Genomic DNA, 20,996 nt, shown 5'->3' on the forward strand with positions numbered 1-20,996 from the left:
GCCCTGTGGTGTATATGGTATGAAGAACGTCATCGTCGTGAGACCTGTATATATAGTCATCTTGAGGTTACATATTGACAATTAGGTTCTGGTACAACGGCAGTTTGGCCGAGTGGTCAAGGTGTCTAGCACTGGGAACACCAAATCATCATATCCAAGCAAACTCCCGAAATTTTCAGAAGTGGTACAAGACCATACTCAAGCAGTTCTATTTAGGAACACCTGGTGTATCTATGAAGTCTTGAAGGTCGTCATCGATTTGAGTTGTTTTTTTTTCTGAATATAAATATAACGGTTAGTTTGGCGGGAACAACACTGACAGGTGCCCGCCAAAGAAATCTACATTTTCAAAAAATAAAATGTCTGAACAACATCATCAACAACCACCCTCTGGATCGTTGGATGGAGGAAATTCCAATCCGTTCAGGGAACGTTTGAACGTTTCAGAAAGTATCACTCTGCCAGTGCTCCGGAATCGTTGGGACTGGACAGAATGGAGGTAGGTAGTTGAAAAAAGACTCAATACAAGAGCGGAACGATGTGTTTGAAATTTTTGTGGCTGGTGAAAATATAGTATAAACCTAAAAACACATACAACGTCAAAGTAAAATCAACAATTCAACCGAAGAAATTGAAAATACCTAAAGAACTTCAACAATTTAATCATCTTGATCCTTCTCGAAATACTAGCACAAAGAAGAGGTACGTTTAAAAAACACCAGCAACAAAATGACCTGAGCGTATTTTATGCGGATGAATTGATCATAATTTTGACACCACAGAGAAACCAGCACAACAACCATCAACAAAAGAGCCTCCAGTCATCAAGAAAAATCATTCCGAAAGAATGTCCAGGAGGCTGAGAGACCACCAAAGCAAGCAAAGCACTCTGTCAATGTAAACAAGTTATCCGAGTTGACGTTGTTAAGTGCAAGTGCTAGAATCGGAGCATTGAAACCGATACAAATGGAGGACGAAGTATCATACCATGATGATGACACACGCAAACATTATCCTAGGCTATTACTTGTAACAAAAGAGTTTTCTGACGAAGAAAAAGATATTATCATGAGCGGGTGAGTATTCTTTTGTTGTCATCAATAATAATTTTTGATGATGATTTTCAATCGTGGATTGCTTCTTTAAGACAACCAATCGAAAGCAAAAGTAAATTCTTACCTCTAGAAGTATTTGACGATTTTGACACATTCGAAAGATTTTCAAACGAGGAACTACTGTCAAACAAGCACGCTACATTTTCCAAATATTATACAGGATCCAAAGATGAAGCCTATCGAGTAAGTAGTAAAAGCCAGTATCCAATCCATTTATCACAAAATCATTAATCTCACAGTGGGCACCTTGTAGAATAGTGGCATTTAACGAACAAGATAACAAATTCCTCATTGAATGGATTTCAGAAAATTCTTCTGATGAGGACTCAACAAATAATGTAAAAAGTCAAGAAGAGAAGAAGCGCAAGTGGGTAACTCGACTCAATCTATTTGTAGAATCTGATGATGTTTTTGAGCTTCGAGTCAGATGTGCTCAAATGAGACGTAAAAAGTTTGAAGAACGGATGTATTACTACTTGCAAATTGATAAGGCTATTGACGACGATTTAGTAGATATTTCTCCCTTTGAAAAGCAAATCTATGAAAAAGTGCTTAAATTGGTCGCTAACGATTCACAATTTCTCACTAGGCATGTACCCGTGATTGAGAACTATGTCAACGAAGCAAAAGAGCATTACAAGTCTTCAATCAAGGAAGGCATTTTTTTGTACTATCTCAACAGCAAGGAAGAATATGAAAAATATCAGAAATATTTATGGTGCAAGGATGAGCTCAAAAAGAATAATGCTAAAGCTCCACATCTTGGAGTTGTTGAGGTTCCAAAGTATAACTACAATGAGCTTCATGCAATTATTGAGCAAAATATATTTTATACCAATCCAGATCTGGTTGAGGCTCTTCATAACATTCACACACAACTTTATTTATTAATCAGCAGCTTGCAGGAAGACGGAAAATCCATGGATTTAGTCATGACTGAAAAATTTGAAACACCAATTGATTTAACCGCTTTTTTGACTATTCAAACCGAAACGCTCTCTAACTCAATGAAGAGAATTCGAGAGGATTGGTGTCAAAAAGTAACATCTATTGTACAGAACGATTTAGATGGCTTTTTCCATTTCTTCGAGGACGACATGGAACGTTTTGAGTCTTCTCGTATGAAAAAATTTTTGAGATTGACCAATATTGTGCTCTCTGTCCAGCTGAGAGATTATGTTTTTGACGAGCTTCAAAAATTACATGATTTCATATATCCCTATCATGCAAGAGAATGTAAACATTTTGATGCGAATGAGGTCACTGGCTTTGAACCACTCTTCACCATAAAGATAATTGAGCAAGAACACAATGGTGGCTATAGCATTGCATTTAGCCCATCTCTGGAACAGATTTTAGAAGGAGTTCGACAAGTATTCTTTGGGGTGTTGGAAGAGACCAACTTTGTAAACGGAATTGGTGAAAATCTTTTCCCTCTTCTTACTCTCAGCTCTGAGCAATATTCTATCAATAACCTTCAATTGAAGTCAGAAGAGCAAACTCAAAATTTATGGAAGGACATTGAAGAAGTGGTTATTTCGAACTTTACTGAACCAGAGCTGTTGATCAACCTCTACAAGAATTACGAATACTGCTTAACACTTGATCCCGTAATATTTGCACAAAACTTCTTTAATGAGAGGTTTGGAAAGATGGACATCCCTACTCTGTTAGCCCAGTTTAGAGATGAATTGAATAGACTCAAACAAGCATCTCAAGAAGTTTTCGACATTTCAACAGATTATGTCAACTTTAATTTACTTCGAATTGATTGTACAGAAATTAAGGAAGCACTATTTAATAGAACTGACGGAGCAGCAAAAGAATTGATGAAACTAATTTCAAAATGGGGAACTGAAGAAAGTCACAGAATATCTCTGGCGTTTAAGGCTGTCTACGAAAAAGTTCAAATGATTCCCCAAACAGCAGAAGAGTTGGACGATCTTAAAAAGTACCTACTTGACTGTACAAAAGAAATTGAACGTCTGCAGAGCCAATTTGCCACTGTTAAATCCAGTTTTGGGCTCTTATCAGATTTTACTTTTAACCTTGAAAGCGAAGACTTTTCGTCATATGTAGACACTCATTCTTGGCCCAAGAAAGTCTATAGTCTACTTGAAGACAGTACTATTCGATTGGAAGAGGACAAGAGAAAGTTCATGGATGAACTGCAAAGAGATATCAATACTTTGATTCATAACTTTGATATTTACGAAAAAGAAATTGAAACATTTGCTTCATTCAACGACTTGGACAAGACAGATGAATATCATGAAAAGATCAAGCAAATGGAAGCCAAACTTGAGGAGGCCAAGAAAAATGCTGATCTCTATAACAATCGTGAGCGAATGTTCAACATGAATACTACCGAGTTCACCAAACTAAAGGATATCGAAAAGCTCTTTAAACCATACTTTGACCTTTGGACAGTTGCTTTTGAAAAAGCTCAAAACTTCCCCAAGTGGAACGAAGGAACGTTTATGCTTTTGGACGCTAATTATATTGAAGAATGTTTGAACATGTGGACAACCAATTTAAGAAATTTAGAAAAGATATTACTGCCAAAGGATGAGACAGCCAAGGAAATTACCAAGCAGGTTAAGAAGGAGGTGTCCGAATTCAAGAAACACATGCCCTTGATTAAAGCATTAAGAAATGATGGACTCAGACAAAGACACTGGCAAAAGATTGCCAAGTTACCAGTGGAATTCGGTAAATCATCAGCTCCTCTCGATATTGAAAGTATCAACATTATGAACTTGGGAGATTTCACAAAACTAGGTTTTGAAGAGAGAAACATTTTGGAAAGAATTATTGAGATTTCTGATATCGCCAGTAAGGAAGCAGTAATTTCTCGTAATCTTGAAAAGATGTATGCTGCTTGGAGAAATGTCAACTTCCATTTGGAAAAGTATGGAGCTACGTACAAGCTTGTCGAATTAGATGAACTACAAGTGCTGCTTGACGAACAAATTGCCATTACTCAAAGCATGCGTGCTTCACCCTATGTCAAAGAACTTGAAGCTGAAGTGATGGCATGGGAAAACAAACTCATTGAAAGACAAGACATTATGGTAGAATGGATCAAATGTCAAGTTGCTTACTTGTATTTGGAACCAATTTTCAGTTCTCATGACATTTCAGCCCAGCTTCCTGATGAAGCAACCAAATTTGCCATGGTCGACAAGATGTGGAAGAATGTTATGGACAATGCATACAAAACCAAGGTTGTTGCACAGGTTGTTTCCGATGAAAATATGATCGATAACTTTCAGACTGCCAACAAGAGACTGGACCAAATTCATTTTGGTCTAAAGCAATACTTGGAGACCAAGAGAAGAGCATTTCCAAGATTTTATTTCCTGTCCGATGATGAGCTTCTTGAAATTCTCTCAGAGACAAAGGACCCACTTCGAGTACAACCGCATTTGAAGAAATGTTTTGAAGGCATTGACAAGCTCGAGTTTGATAAGGAAGGAAAAATTGTTGCCATGTTGAGTAAACAAGGAGAAAGAATTGCCTTCACGAAACCTGTGATACCAGCTGAGAAGAATGGTAGAGTGGAATTATGGCTTTTGGAAATTGAAAGTGAAATGAAAGTAGCTCTCAGACATGTCATTGAACAATCCATCAATGCCTATAGCGCTATCGCTGGTAATATTGATAAGAGAGGGCAATGGATTTTGAATTGGCCAGGTCAAGTTGTATTAACTGTCAGTCAATTATTCTGGACAAAGAAGTTGAAGAGTCGATCAATGTGCAAGGCGTCAAGGGAGTACAAAGATACTACTCTAAAATGACAAAGCAACAAAAGGCTCTTATCGAATTAGTGAGAGGCGAGAATTTGTCGCTTTTGCAAAGTATCACATTGGGTGCAATGGTTGTGATCGACGTTCATGCAAGAGACGTCGTTGCTGGACTTGTAAAGGAAGAAGTGAGTGATATTTCTGACTTTGAGTGGCAAAGTCAACTACGATACTATTGGGAAGACACCAAAGATATCAATGGCAAAAATCAATTCCAAGTTATTGTCAGACAAATTACATCCGTACTAAATTACGGCTATGAATACTTGGGTAATCAAGGAAGACTTGTGATTACTCCTCTCACAGACAGATGTTACAGAACTTTGACTGGTGCTCTACAACTATACAAGGGAGGTGCTCCAGAAGGTCCTGCAGGTACAGGTAAAACAGAAACTACCAAAGACCTTGCTAAGGCCATTGCCAAACACTGTATTGTATACAATTGTTCAGATACATTGACCTATGAATCAATGGCACAATTCTTCAGAGGTCTAGCCTCAAGTGGTGCTTGGTCATGTTTTGACGAATTTAACAGAATTGAATTGGCTGTACTTTCTGTAGTTGCTCAACAAATTCAAACAATTCAAATTGCTGTTGCGAGTAGAGCCACCAGATTCTTCTTTGAGAACATGGAGATTAATATGAATCCTACCTGTGCAATCTTTATCACAATGAATCCTGGTTATGCTGGTAGATCTGAACTACCTGACAACTTGAAAGCATTATTCCGCCCTGTAGCAATGATGGTCCCTGACTATGCCTTAATTGCTGAAATTTCCCTGTTTTCTTATGGTTTCTTGGACGGCCGTAAACTTGCTAAAAAGATTGTTACTACTTACAAACTTTGCAGTGAATTACTTTCATCACAAGATCACTATGATTATGGTATGAGAGCTGTTAAAGCTGTACTTGTTCGAGCTGGTTCTCTCAAGAGACAGTATCCTAATATTAATGAGGAGCAGCTCATGTTGAGAGCCCTAAACGATGTTAACCTTCCAAAGTTTATTTCTGCGGATATTCCTCTATTCAATGGTATCATTACTGACTTGTTCCCATCCATTCAACACCAAAAGGTTGACTATTCTGAACTGGAAAAGAATATCAAACTTACATGTTCAGAAATGAATTTACAACCTGTCCCTTATTTCATTGAGAAAATAATTCAACTTTATGAAATGATTATTGTGAGACACGGTTTAATGTTGGTTGGCGTACCTCTCTCTGGTAAGACAAAGGCATACATTGTGTTAAAGGCAGCCCTTGAAAAAATGGGTGAAAAGATTCATGTAAAAGTACTGTCTCCAAAAGCTGTAACACTTGGTCAATTGTACGGGTACAGAGATACCAAAACTAAAGACTGGAAGCATGGGGTGTTGGCTATCCAATTTGAAGACTTGAGCTCACTAGCCGAAAATGACAGAAAATGGCTCATGTGTGACGGTCCAGTAGATGCTATTTGGATTGAATCAATGAACACTGTGTTGGACGACAATAAGAAATTGTGTTTAACTTCTGGACAAATTATTAAGATGGGAGAAAATATGAACATGATGTTTGAAGTGCAAGACTTGGCTGCTGCCTCTCCTGCTACAGTTTCCAGATGCGGTATGGTTTACATGGAAGCTGAAAAAATAGGATCTTGGGAACCCTTCTTGCAAAGTTGGCTAACGAGTGCAGAATTCCCTGCTCCTTTGAGAGAATCTAAAGACTTTAACGAAGTGGAAGAATGTCTGCGTACTCTCTTCTCAACATTTATTCCAGCCATCATGAAAATGTTTAAGATGTACCACAGCTCATCTGCATACATTAGAGTGAGAAGCGACTCAATGCTTGTGGTTTCTCTTATCAACATCATGCAAAGCTTGATGGATGAATTTGCAGATCCAAAACAAATTGCATCGATCAATAATAAGGATAAGATATTTATTTTGGAGTGTTTGTTCCAATTTGCCTTAATTTGGTCTGTTGGTGTTGTATGTGACGATCGAGTGAAGTTTGATCAGCACTATAGAAATATTATTGAAGAAAAGTCCAGAACAAAGGCATTCAAATTCCAACTTCCAATTCCAGAGAAGCCCAATACTCTTATTTTCGATTTTGTTTTCGACAAGAAGACCAGAAAATGGATTGAATGGACAGCATCTGATTATGCTCCAAAGACTACAATCAAGCCAACTGAAGAGTTCAGAAATATCATTGTTCCAACAATGGATACCATTAGATTCCAATTCATGCTTAAAACTCTTCTTGATCACGGAAAACAACCTCTCTTTGTTGGTCCAACAGGAACAGGAAAAAGCGCTTACATTAAGCAATTTTTGCTCAATATTGATAATTATTATCCTGAAGATCAAAAGTCTAACATGCTTCCTGCTTTTATTAACTTTAGTGCCACCACAACTCCAGGGCTCACGCAAGACATTGTCGAATCAAAACTTGGTAGAAGAAAACAAGGATACATTGGTCCACCCATTGGTAAAAAGATGGTCATATTTGTGGATGATTTGAACTTGCCAACTCTTGATGAATATGGTGCTCAACCAACCATAGAACTGCTTAGACAATGGCAAGATCAAGGTGGTTGGTATGAAAAATCAAGCAAAACAGCAGCATTCACTCATGTAGTGGATGTGTTATTCGTTTGTGCTATGGGTCCAACTGGCGGTGGTAGAAATGAAGTTTCGTCACGATTCTTGAGACATTTCAATGTCATTGGATTGACATCTTTTGATAACCAAACATTGACAACCATCTTCTCAGAGGTCATGGACTGGTTCGTTGCTTCGAACAACATTTCTGTGATCAGCAAGATTCTTGCCAGACAAATTGTACTTGGCTCTATAAGTTTGTACAATAATGTAATTGAACAATTCAGACCAACTCCAGAAAAGTCTCACTATACATTCAACTTGAGAGACTTGTCAAAAGTCTTCCAAGGTATTGTTGGAGTTGGAACCAAATTGGATGGATCTCAACTTGACAAGGTTTCTCTCGTTAAAATTTGGGCTCACGAAGCCATCAGAGTTTTCCATGACCGTCTAGTTAATGACCAAGATAGAGAAGCTTTCTTCCAAATTCTTGATAAGGAGTTACAAGTTGGAGAGATTAAATACATTATGGAAGAAACAACATTTGACTATAGAAGTACCTTGTACACTGCATTAACAGATGAAACTTGTGAAAAGTTTAAAGAAGTAACGCTCAACAAATCAACAGACCCCAATATTACAGACATTGGCAAGTTACATAGCATTTTGGCATCAAAATTGGAAGCATACAATGAAATTCACAGCAAGATGGACCTCGTTTTGTTCAACTTTGCCATTGAACATATTGCCAGAGTAGTTAGAATTATCACTCAACCTGGAGGTAATGCACTGTTGATTGGTGTAGGTGGCAGCGGTCGTCAAAGTTTAACAAAGCTTGCGGCCTTTGCAGCTGACTATACTCTATTTAGCATCCAATTAACTAGATCTTTTGGAGTCTCTGAATGGAAGGACAAATGAAAGAATTACTGCTCAGTGTGGGTATTAAGAAAAACCAAACAGTGTTCTTGTTCAATGATAATCAAATCAAGTATCAAGAATTCTTGGAAGACATTAGCAGTATTTTGAACACTGGTGAAATTCCTAACTTGTTTGACAAGGATGAGTACAAGGATATCTGTGAAAATTTGAGAACTCATGCAAGAAATGAGGGCAGAGGTCAAACTCCTGAAGAACTCTACAATTATTTTGTTGACAGATGTAAAGAGTGTCTGCACATTGTGTTGTGTATGAGTCCTGTAGGAGATAGTTTAAGAAACTATCTAAGAATGTTCCCTTCACTCGTCAATTGTTGCAATATTGATTGGTTCAGTTCTTGGCCAGATCAAGCGTTACATGCTGTTGCAGAAAAGTTCATTAAAAGTATTGGTGAGACCAGCGAAGAGGATACAGAAAAGGGAATTTCTATTCCAAAAGACGAGGTATTCGAGAAGGACTTTGACAAGTACATTGACTTGTGTGCCTACTTCCATACGTCTGCAATTGAACTTTCCAAGACCTTCTTGGAGAAGATGAAGAGACATAACTATGTAACTCCAACCACATATTTGGAACTTTTGAGAAACTTTAAAGACTTGGTAAAAGAAAAACGAAAAGAGTTACATACTCTTAGAGGAAAGTTCGAACTAGGTCTTCAAAGAATTGCAGAAACGGATAAGGATGTTAACCAAATGCAAAAAGAATTGGAAATTTTACAACCCAATCTCATTGAGCTATCTAAACAAAATGAAGAATTATCAAAGAAAATTGAGATTGAGTCGATTAATGCAAACGAAAAAGCAAAGAAGATTGAGATTGAGCAGGAAGAAATTAACAAACAAGTGGCAAAGAACGAAGAGGATAAAATGTACTGCCAACAAGAGCTCGCTCAAGCTGAGCCAATTTGGATCGAAGCTCAACAGAAAGTTAAGGAAATTACCACACAGCAAATTGCAGAAGTAAGAGGTATGCAAGCTCCACCTGAAGGTGTAAAAATGGTGTTGAAAGCCATCTGCATCATGAGAGGAGAGAAGGTCAAAACCATTGATGATGGCCTTGGTAATAAGACTAAAGACTGGTGGGGTGCTTCCAAAGAAATGATGGCCAAAAAGGGTTTCTTGAATTATATCAAAAACTTTGATATGAATTCTCTTACTGCAGAAATTGTGCAAACGCTCTCACCAATTTTAGCTGAAATGGATGTTGAGAAAATCAAAAGATCAAGTGCTGCTGCTTTTGCTTTGAATGAATTCTTAAACGCTCTCGTCAAGTACTATAAGGTGAATAGCGTCGTTGAACCAAAACGAAAAGCTCTCGCAGAAGCAGAGGAAAAATGTGCTGAAGCAGCTAGATATTTACAAGAAAAGAAACGGGAACTTGCTGAGATTCAAGAAATGATCGGTCAGAAAGAAGTTGAAAGAAAAGAGTGTGAAGCAAAGAAAAATGAATTAGAAACAGAATATCAAATGGTCAGTGTCAAGTTGGAGAGAGCAACCAAGTTGATTGGTTTGTTAGAAGGAGAAAAAATCAGATGGGAAGAAACATTGGCACACATTATTGAACAACAAACATGCACGAACGGTGACATTTTGTTAGCTTCAGGAATTCTTTCATATCTGGGCGCTTTCACATCTGAATACAGAAGAAAAATTGTTAAGAAATGGACTCAAAAGTTAACACAATATGGTATCAAGTTTTCTGAAACTTTTCATTACCTTCAACATTGGCAGAATCAATGGAAGTTAGAAATTGGATTATCAAGGAAGGTCTTCCTTCTGACGACTTCTCTGTAGAGAACGCAACCATTGTCAAGAGAACAACTGGAAGATGGCCACTCTTTATTGATCCTCAAGGACAAGCCATGAATTGGATCAAAGAAAAGGAGAAACAACAAAAGAAGGATGCAGACTCTCTACTCGTGATCCAAATGACAAATCCTTCCCTTATTAAGAGTTTAGAAAAGGCCATCACGCAAGGTACTACCACCATTATTGAAGGTGTGAGTGAAGAATTGGATCCAGCTCTTGAACCGCTACTGACACTTCGAACATATTATATTGGAGGCGTCAAGTATATCAATTTGAGCGACACACCCACAATTTATAACGATTCATTCAAACTGTATCTGGTTACAAGTCTTTCTAATCCTCACTACCTTCCAGAAGTATCTACTAAGGTACAAATTATTAACTTTATGATCACTCCGTATGGTTTGGAAGAACAGTTGCTTGCAATTGTTGTCAGAATTGAAGAAAAGAAGTTGGAAACTGAAAAGAATAACTTGGCTATTCAAAATGCCAAATATCAAGAACAGCTCAAGCATTATCAAGATAAGATTTTGCAACTACTTGTCGAAACAACAAAAGAGAAAATGCTTGATGACGACACTGTGATCAATGCTCTTTCGTCTTCCAAACAAACTTCAAGAAAAATTGAACAAAAGCAGATTGAAACCAAAAAGACAGAAAAAGACATTGATACTAAGAGAAATCTTTATAGACCAGTGGCAGAAAATGGAAGCACTTTATTCTTTGCCATTTGCGAACTTCCTAACATTGATCCAATGTACCAATATAGTTTGAGTTGGTATCAAGAACTCTTTACTCAATGCATTAATGAGCTTCCACATGAAGAGAATAGATCCATCACACAAAAGATTGATCAACTGAAGGATTACTTTACTTATCAAATGTATACCAAGGTCTGCAGATCCTTATTCCAAAAGGATAAGCTGTTATTCTCATTACTATTGTGTATTCAATTAATGAAAAAGAAGGGACACATGGATAACGAAGAGTTGAAATTCCTCCTCACTGGTACCAGCTCCGTTGTCAACCATGAAGAAGATGAAAACAAGAAACTACCTGATTGGATCACTCAAAACATGTACAATGAATTGTGTCAAATTGATGGCATGTCTCCTCCCTTCCAACACTTTAAGAAAGAATTCTTTGATCATTTACCTAAATGGAAGAAGATTTATGACTCTCAAAAACCACAAGAAGAACCTTATCCTGATCGGTGGGACAAATTGACTCAATTCCAGAAAATGATGGTGTTGAGAGTTTTGAGACCTGACAAGCTCAGTCCAGCAGTAGAATCATTTGTTGAAAAGAATATGGATAAGCGTTATATTGAACCAGTTCAATTTAATTTACGAGTCTCCTATCAAGATTCATCTCCAACCAAGCCACTCGTGTTTATTCTTTCTCCTGGTGTTGACCCAATGGAACAATTACGTAAATTTGCAGATCAAGAAAATGTTACTCTCAAGAGCTTGTCTCTTGGTCAAGGCCAAGAAGATTTTGCTACTGAAATGATCAATCAAGGAACTATCCAGGGTAATTGGGTTGTATTACAGAACTGTCACGTACTTCTTTCATGGATGCCCAAACTCGAAAAGATTATTGATGAATTGGCAAGAAATGAAAGCAAGATTGCAACCACTTTTAGGTTATGGCTGACAAGTATGCCAAGCGAGAAATTCCCAGTGACCATTCTCCAAAGAGGTGTAAAAATTACCAACGAACCACCACGTGGTTTGAAAGCCAATTTATTGCAATCATGGAATGCTGATCCAATTACTGATGCTAAATTCTTTACTACTTCCAAGAAGAGTCGAGAATTCAAAAAGCTTTTATTCGGTTTGACATTTTTCCATGCCCTAGTTCAAGAACGAAGAAAATTTGGTGCTTTAGGATGGAATATTAGCTACGAATTCAATGATTCTGATTTGAATATTTCATTGAGGCAACTACAAATGTTTTTGAACAGCAAGGATGCAAATATTCCTTTCAAAGCTCTCACCTATCTCACAGGTGAATGCAACTATGGAGGCAGAGTCACCGATGATCACGATCGAAGAACCTTGATGGCCATTCTCTCTGATTTTTACAATGAAGAAATTTTAGAAGACGGCTACAAATTGTCACCTTCAGGAATTTACACAGTTCCAAGTGGAGATAAGAAGCATAATGAATATATTCAATTCCTTGAAAAGTTGCCATCATGGGAAAATCCAGAAGTATTTGGCTTGCACGACAATGCCACCATTAGTAAGGATCAAACAGAAGCTATGAACATGTTCGACGCTCTTCTCTCAACTCAACAAAACAATGCCTCTGAAGAGAATGAAGACGAAGATGGAAGAGAAACATCGCATGAAGCTGATGCATTGTACGAATTGGCTGGAGACATTCTTTCCAAGTTACCAGAAAACTTCCAAATTGAAGGCGAATCAGGAGCTGAAAACAAGTTTAAAGTCGATTATCATGAAAGTATGAATACTGTCTTTGTGCAAGAATTGATTCGATTTAACCGATTGCTCAATGTCATTCGACATTCACTCAAACAGTTACAATTGGCATTGAAAGGTCTCGTTGTGATGAGTAGTGACTTGGAACAACTCAGTTTTTCACTTTCGAATGGTAAATTACCAAAATTATGGGCTAAAGTCAGTTATCCATCGAGAAAACCTCTTCGTACCTATATTCAAGATCTTTTGAAGAGAATTGAATTTTTCAGACATTGGTTCGATCATGGAAAACCAAATGTGTATTGGTTGAGTGGTTTCTTCTTTACTCAATCATTCTTGACAGGTATCAAACAAAATTATGCAAGAAAACACAAGATTGCTATTGATCAAATTGAGTTTGAATTTGAAGTATTGAATAAGCATTTTGACCCTAATACTGCTCATGAATTATCAGAACCAGAATCTGGATGTTATGTCTATGGATTGTATTTGGAAGGAGCTGCATGGGACATGCAAAAAGGAACACTGACAGATCCAAGACCTAAACAACTCTTTGATGAAATGCCACTGATTTGGTTCAAACCTGTGAATGTGGCTGCAAGTGAAAATCAATCAGAGAATGGTACCAATGTCAATTCTTCTCATTACGTGTGTCCATTGTACAAGACGAGTGAAAGAAGAGGTGTTCTCTCGACGACAGGTCACTCGACCAACTTTGTCATGAGTATCAAGTTACCAATGAGTGATGACACCAATGAAAAGTATTGGATCAAGAGAGGATGTGCCTTGTTGTGTCAACTTGATTAATAAAGTTGTAGTACATGTGTCAAGTATGAAATTAAATTATGTTTTTAATAATAATTAATTATTCAAAATTGTAATTGCTTGTGGTAATCTCACGTGAGTTACTCCTCTCATTATGTTTGCAACGTTCTTAACATTTCATGAGTCCTGTTATATGCACCTTCAACATTCTTCATCTCACTAACAACAACCATCAATTAAAATGAACTCAAGCCCAAATAGCCAAAATTGCCATGGCAGCAAAACCAACAAGCATTAAACAAAATCGCAGCAATTTCAAAAACTTATTCTTTGGCTGATGGATTGCAATCTCCATCAATGAAACATATACAAATGCTCCAGCAGCAATCGACATGAGTATTCCCTGTGTCACTTTCCAACTATCATTTTCAAGTGCATTCGATTGAGCAGCCGAAACAATTCCCAATCCAATTCCAATACCTACTGGCACTGAAATGGAATACAAAAACAACAATGCAACGGCCATCCACAAACTTTTACAACCCTTCTCGACAATCGATCCCAATGAAAATGCCTCAATAAACTGATGCGCAATGATGGCTGCAAAAATACTCCACATATTTCCAATGTCAAGTTCAGCTCCAAATCCCAATCCAATAAAAATCGAATGTGTCGAAAGTGCCAACCATAACACAATGGCTGTCAAAACCAATGGAATTCCATGTTTGTGATTGGTTTCGAAAAGCATTTGAGTGGCTTCATGATGTGCACATGCCGTGTGATCTCCACTATTGTGTCCATGATCGTGATGAGCATGATGTTGGGCACAGACTGTTGGCTCGCAGGTGGTCTTGGCTTGATTTTCAATATCGACAAGAGATGGAGATTGAGCTCCTTGTGGTGGTTGATCGGCAGCGGTGGTTGAGGTTTCGTCCATCATGCTCGTGTCCAAAGCATCCTGACTGTTGAATTGAACGCTGGTGCTCGTGGGCAATTCTTCGAGCATTTCTTGAGAATGATTCATGTCATTGGTTTGGGATTTTAAGGCCTTTTCTTCGATGGTTACGACATGAGAATCACAGCTGTGTCCATGATGGTGGCCATGGCTATGGTCATGAGAATCCTTTGATTTGAACCAATTCGATAAGAATGCAAGTAACACAAACTCCAATCCATACAAAACCAAGAATCCCATACACAAGACCAATGGAGCGATTGGATATTCTGCAGCCGTGGAATCTCCCAATGCTTCCAGACCGTCATGCAACAATTCACTACCTTCACTCATCATGTGTAAAATACCAACACTCAACAAGACACCTCCTGCAAAACCATTGCATTGATCAATCACAATACTAATCAAACCTTGATTCAAACGTTTCCTTAAATAGGAAATTCTTCCGAAACATAAAGGAACCAAAGAGATTAAAAAACTGCCAATGAGAATTCCAAAAAGAGTGCTTAATTTAGTGGCCAATAATGTGGTGACTTGTTCTTGTGTGAGAGTTTCATCTTGGGTCGTGCTGTTATTCGTAGAATTATCAATCTCAGATTGCAACGCTGAAAGAAGTTGTTGTGGCAATAGTGAAATAATGGGCACTTGAAAATGATCGTGTATCGATGATTGTGTCATGTTGTTGAAATTTTAATGAAAGGATATTTCAGTCGCCGACTTGGATTTCGAAAGATTGTGTCCGTATTTGTGCGCGCTTGCAAAAAAAAGTTGAAGCGAAAAAAAAGGACTCAAAAAAAGGCCTGCTTGGCTGGTTTGGTTATTTTTTTTGAATTTTTCACCAATTATTCACCCAACCAAGGGCGACAATTTTTGTTGTTTACAATGGCTAGTCAACCAAGTTATTTTTGGGATTTCACGTTCATGTACTGAACATAAAAGACACTAGTTGAACCAGTTGCAAAGTGTTGAGGCGCCTCCTCAACTACGAAGCTTGCAGAGCAAATTTTCTTGTCTTTTCATTTTCCACCAGGAAGTGGAAATTTAATCATCCTTAAATCAAAAAAATGTCGTCATCATTCCGTGTACAACATTTATTCTCGGTATCTAGGCTAGACACGGAAGAGAACCCAATTCTTGAAAAGAGATTGCAAAATGCTCCTGCTCACTCCACACAATTTGTACCACCACAACAACAATTCGGAATTGCATTATTGGGAGTTCATGGATCGGGAAGAAGCACGCTCATGTTTCAATATGCGTACAGCTTGATACGGAATGATCCGACGAGTAGTGTCATGATTTTACTTCATCGGAATGCTTCTCCACCTCTTCCGATATTTGATGAAGATGATCCACAAGTCACCTCATGTTTGAAACGAATTGAAGTGAAATACATTGATACGTATAATTTATTAGTGGCTTTCTTGGCAAATATTCAATTGCTGCCCGATGAAAGCTTACCTAGGTATATATTTGTAGATAATTTGTCAACGTTTTTTGCAGCTCATCAGAAGGAAAATCCATACTTGTCGATTGTGAATGTGGACGATGATGATGGAGAGGACTTTAACTTTGCAATGATACCCGAAAATAATGCACACAATACTAATCAATTATTGGGATTCGGAGGACAAAAATCATCATCTGCAGCCAACACCTCTTATTCAGTGGCAGAAGCTCTTCACATTCGAGTGTTTGCACTATTACAAAATACTTGTTACTTTCTCGCACAGAAATTCCCTCAGTCCTCTCCTAATTTTATGGTCACAGATATTGATGAGACGTATCCATTCTATGCACGATGGTGTCCACTTGTGTTGACTCTGAGTCATTACCGCGAGAATCAAGCAGGCACCTCAACACAACAGCCTCAACAACAACAAAACAAATCAAACCAATTTATTCTCAAGGTGGCACTTATTAACGAGATGCATGATCCCTACAAATTGAAAGCAGTTTATGAACTGACAGAAACTGAATGTATTTTGAAAAAGTTGGATTATGCACTGCCCAAGTTTGCATGATGCTTGGAATAAATCGAAGACAACAATTTTGAGGCAATTGCATTGATCCCAATATTCAACGAACCTGCATTTTACAACTGTACACGTCACCATATGAGTGATATTGAGCTTTGAAAACTGTTCCCAAGAATTCACACGAACAAACGAACAAATGAACCTAGTTTTCAAATGCCACATTCATCACTTCAACTTCAAATCTCAACCACGGTCCTGTCAATACTAATCAACGACACGAACGGATTGAAGATCAAAGTCAGGAATGAATCGACAATAAGAAAACTTTCACCAACAAATCTAAAAAAAATTGTTTACATCTCGTTTGACACCCTGTGTTTTGACAAACAACAACAACTATCGGAGAGTGCACTTGGCCTTAACTTTGGAGCAGAACACTAGTAGTAGTACTCGTTGAAGAAGGAATTTTATATATTTAGTATTCATCATAATATCTATATTTCTTTACATCATCTATATTTACATTATATTTGTAGTAATATTTTACATCATCAAATTTTCCATTCGTAGAGAACACTAGGATCGTTTTTATTTTTAAACTTTTTTAAAATCATCATCATCACTCGCGAAATTTACTACACCTCACCACACTACACCCTCATCAAAACCGAAATATTTCAACAACCAACAGAACCAAATCACCAAGATGAAAAATCGTATGTCTGTTGTGGACATCCGTGCCATTGTTGCGGAATTGAGAGAACAAATTATCGGCATGAGATTGGCCAATCTGTATGACATTAACAAGAAGACTTACTTGTTGAAATTTGCCAAGACCGATGAGAAGATTGTTGTACTCATTGAATCAGGAATTAGAATTCATAGTACAGCGTTTGAGAGAGACAAGTCGAAAATGCCATCTGCATTCGTATTGAAGGTAAGTATACTGTCGGGAGTAATTATTGTAAATTTACAAATCGGAAACATAATTATTTGAATATTGAATGGCTAAAATTCGGAAACATCATGCATTCCGAACGACAATGCAACAAAAATTCAAACAACTTTCTAATTACTTCATCCACTTGCTTTGTTCTCACACCATCATTTTCAATCCATCTATTAACAATTTATGACTGTTGTCTCAAACACTGTAGTTGAGAAAACACATCAGAACCAAAAGATTGGAAAATGTAGCACAATTGGGCGTTGATCGTGTCGTTGATTTCACCTTCGGAGTTGAAGAAAAAGCCTATCACCTTATTGTAGAGTTCTTTGCCAAGGGTAACGTTGTTCTCACGGACCATCAATACAAGATTATTAGTTTGTTACGTACACACAGTAAGGAAGCAGAGACTGGCTTGTTTGCTGTCGGAGAGACTTATCCAGTGTCAACTCGTTTGCAATTTGAGGGAATTTCAAAAACAAGTCTTGCTCAAACTTTTCACAATGCAATTGACAAGGAATTAACGAGTGCTGTGCAAGCAACAACTCAAGAAGAAACACCACAAGATCAAAAGAAGAAACAGCACTCGAAAAAAGCTCCTACTGTTCCAACACTTACTGTCAAAAATTGTCTTGTCAATTATTTGGATTATGGTACAGGATTTGTTGAGCATGTTTTACTCACGTCTGATACTCTTCCACAAAATCTTAACCTTCTCGATAGCTCACAAGATCTCACTAAACGACTATTGGTGGAAATTGAGAGCGTCCTTAATTCTACTCCACTCGTTGAGACACCAATTTTGGATAAACTTGTGGCATCATTTAAGGAAGTGGACGACTTTATCATGAGAATTAAGACCGAAAAACAAAAGGGTTATATTATTCTCAAAGATATTGTACATCAAAAACAACTGGATGAGGTCACTGTTGAAAATCCATTCGCTCCTGCAACTAAGAGTCAACATCTTCGGATCAGACATCACCACAACAGCAAGAGGAGAATGGCTCTGCATCGGCGTCTTTAGAACAAACTGAGCCAATGCCTCTCAACGAATTGCAATTGAAGCAAATAGAGTTATTGAAAGAGGAGAAGCGTTTGTCCATTAAGAGAGACCAATACGATGATTTTACTCCATTCCTTTTCGAGCAAGTTCGTAGAAAAATTCCAACCAATCCTGATGAAATCAAAGTTATTACCTTCCAATCATTTGACAAGTGTGCAGACGAATTCTTCTCAGCTATTGAGGCTAAGAAAATTGAATCTCAAAAATCAAGTGTTGAGAACGTTGTTGAAAAGAAGTTGAATAAGGTCAAAAAAGAACAAGAACTCAAATTGCAAGAGTTGCAAGCTTCTATGGACAAGTATGAAACTATTGCAAATTTGATTGAGCAATATTATGAAATGGTTGATCAAGCAATTCAAGTTGTTTGTGGTGCACTTGCTCAATCTCAGCCATGGGAAACAATCAAACAAGTTATTAAGGAGCATCGAGACATCGATCCAATTGCTGCCATGATTCATAAATTGAAATTGGAGTCCAGCCAAATTACATTGATGCTTCCACCACCATCAGTTTATATAAACCAAGAGGATGACTATGAGGAAGACGAAGAAGATGAAGAGGAAAAGAATGAACAAGACGAGAGCGATGAGAGTGACGAGGACAACACCACCTCATCATCTAAAAAAACAAAGGAAGAACCAATGCGAATTGACATTGATATTTCCATGACAGCCCATGCAAATGCAGCCAAATATTATGCCTTACGTAAAAAGTCAGCAGAGAATAAGGAAAAAGCCACTCTTGCCTCGAAGAAGGCCATCAAGAAAACCGAACAAAAAACACTCGAATCTGCAAAGAAAACTCAAGTCAAATCTGAAATTACTCTTCGAAGAAAAAGATTCTGGTTTGAGAAATTCTATTGGTTTATTACATCTGAGAATTACCTTGTATTGGGTGGCCGTGATGCGCAACAGAATGAACTTCTTGTGAAGCGATATATGAGAAAGGGTGATATTTATGTTCATGCTGATGTTCACGGAGCTTCATCATGTATTATTAAGAATCCAACAGGAGAACCTATTCCTCCACTCAGTCTTCAAGAAGCAGGCATGTTTTGTGTTTGCAGAAGTGTGGCTTGGGACAATAAGGTCATGTCCAGTGCCTACTGGGTGTATGACCATCAAGTCTCGAAAACAGCTCCTTCTGGTGAATATTTAACTTTGGGAAGTTTTATGATTCGTGGAAAGAAGAACTTCTTGCCACCATCACCACTCGTCATGGGATTTGCCGTAATGTTTAAAGTCGATGAATCATGTATTCCAAATCACCTTCAGGAGAGACAACCAAGAATGAGCGCTGCTGAAGCATCCGATTATCTTAACAAGGTCTCTGACGCATTTGCCAACGAATATTACGATGATGCAGAGTCATCCACTACTGGAGGCACGTTTGAGGAAGACACAACCACCACAAGCGCCAACGACATTCTCAGTAACGATAAACATGGTACCGTCACCACCACGACAAGTACTTCTAAGGCAGAGACAACAGAAGAAGAGGACAATCGAGTGCACCATAGAGACAATGTCACTAGTGAGGAAATTCTCGAACTCGAAGCCAACCATCCAACCACAAACGAAATGGATGACGAAGAGGATGAGAATTCTCAACAAAATGGCACTGAGACGAAAAGGAGAAATCTCTCTGCAAAAGAGAAGAAGTTGTTGCAACGACTCAAGAAGAAGGGTATGAGTGACAAGGAGGCCAGAGAAGCCATTCTTTCTGGTAACATTCCTGAAGATATGCAAAAGAAATCAGAAACAAAGGAACAACAACAAGAAGATACAACAACTGAGGAAACTGCAACAGCTGAGGCCTCTTCTTCATCTCTCCCAGTTCATAAACCAAAAGGTATGAAACGTGGCAAATGGAAAAAGCTCAAAACCAAGTATGCAGATCAAGACGAAGAAGAACGAAAGATCATGATGGAACTCATTGGAAACAAACCAAAAGAAAAGCCAAAGGAAGAAATTGACAGCAAGCAACTTCAAAAGAAGAAGGAAGAAGAATTTCGTAAAAAGAAACAAGAACAAGCTGAAATCAAGAAGGTTTTGGAAGAAGAAAATATTCCTTTCATGGACGAAGAAGATCGAGAAAAACTCACCGAAATTGACAGCTTGACAGGTCAACCACGTGACGATGACATTTTCTTATTTGCCATTCCAGTATGTGCTCCATACACTTGTCTCAAGAATTACACATACAAAGTCAAACTGGTACCAGCAGGTAGCAGTAAGAAGGGAAAGGTTGGAAAAGAAGCAGTTGCCATTTTACGATCAGAAGCCAAATCATCACCCATGGTTGAAGCATGTATCAAAGCTTTGGACGAAGCTGATATTGGATCATGTCTTGTTGGAAATTGCCGAATTGCTACGAGTCAAGCAAAGAAGAGTTCAGCCAAGAGTGACAAAAAGAAGAAGACAAAACCTGCCTCTTCTGAAAATGCAGTTACAGATTTGAAATTAGAAGAGCAGTAGCAATGTATTAATAATAAGTAGCACATTAAATTCGTTTTCATTTTAAAAGTGTCAAGAGTGGAATACTGACCATCACTGTAACAACTCTTCACGTTTTTTTAGAACTTA

At 37.9% G+C, this 20,996-nt stretch overlaps 4 protein-coding genes across 4 annotated transcripts; 3 read left to right on the forward strand and 1 right to left on the reverse strand.

Moving 5' to 3' along the window:
• Nucleotides 1-359: 359 nt before the first annotated feature.
• C9374_004696 (uncharacterized protein) lies at nucleotides 360-13,507 on the forward strand (the record flags this gene model as incomplete). The annotated part of the gene is made up of 8 exons (XM_044694363.1): nucleotides 360-499; nucleotides 691-702; nucleotides 783-1,076; nucleotides 1,148-1,298; nucleotides 1,355-4,811; nucleotides 4,853-8,310; nucleotides 8,499-10,131; nucleotides 10,176-13,507. 8 exons carry the CDS (start codon nucleotides 360-362, stop codon nucleotides 13,505-13,507), a joined length of 12,477 nt encoding a protein of 4,158 aa, XP_044549038.1.
• A 205-nt stretch (nucleotides 13,508-13,712) lies between these two features.
• Nucleotides 13,713-15,098, reverse strand: C9374_004697 (uncharacterized protein; the record flags this gene model as incomplete). Its single annotated transcript, XM_044694364.1, has 1 exon — nucleotides 13,713-15,098. One exon carries the CDS (start codon nucleotides 15,096-15,098, stop codon nucleotides 13,713-13,715), a length of 1,386 nt encoding a protein of 461 aa, XP_044549039.1.
• A 386-nt stretch (nucleotides 15,099-15,484) lies between these two features.
• On the forward strand, nucleotides 15,485-16,444 carry C9374_004698 (uncharacterized protein; the record flags this gene model as incomplete). Its single annotated transcript, XM_044694365.1, has 1 exon — nucleotides 15,485-16,444. The coding sequence occupies one exon, from the start codon at nucleotides 15,485-15,487 to the stop codon at nucleotides 16,442-16,444; it is 960 nt and encodes a 319-aa protein (XP_044549040.1).
• A 673-nt stretch (nucleotides 16,445-17,117) lies between these two features.
• Nucleotides 17,118-20,888, forward strand: C9374_004699 (uncharacterized protein; the record flags this gene model as incomplete). Its single annotated transcript, XM_044694366.1, has 3 exons — nucleotides 17,118-17,336; nucleotides 17,557-18,267; nucleotides 18,324-20,888. 3 exons carry the CDS (start codon nucleotides 17,118-17,120, stop codon nucleotides 20,886-20,888), a joined length of 3,495 nt encoding a protein of 1,164 aa, XP_044549041.1.
• Nucleotides 20,889-20,996: the final 108 nt, after the last annotated feature.

This window comes from Naegleria lovaniensis (genome assembly GCF_003324165.1).
Source record: "Naegleria lovaniensis strain ATCC 30569 chromosome Unknown tig021, whole genome shotgun sequence".
In the NCBI taxonomy this organism is placed as follows: domain Eukaryota; phylum Heterolobosea; class Eutetramitea; order Acrasida; family Naegleriidae; genus Naegleria; species Naegleria lovaniensis.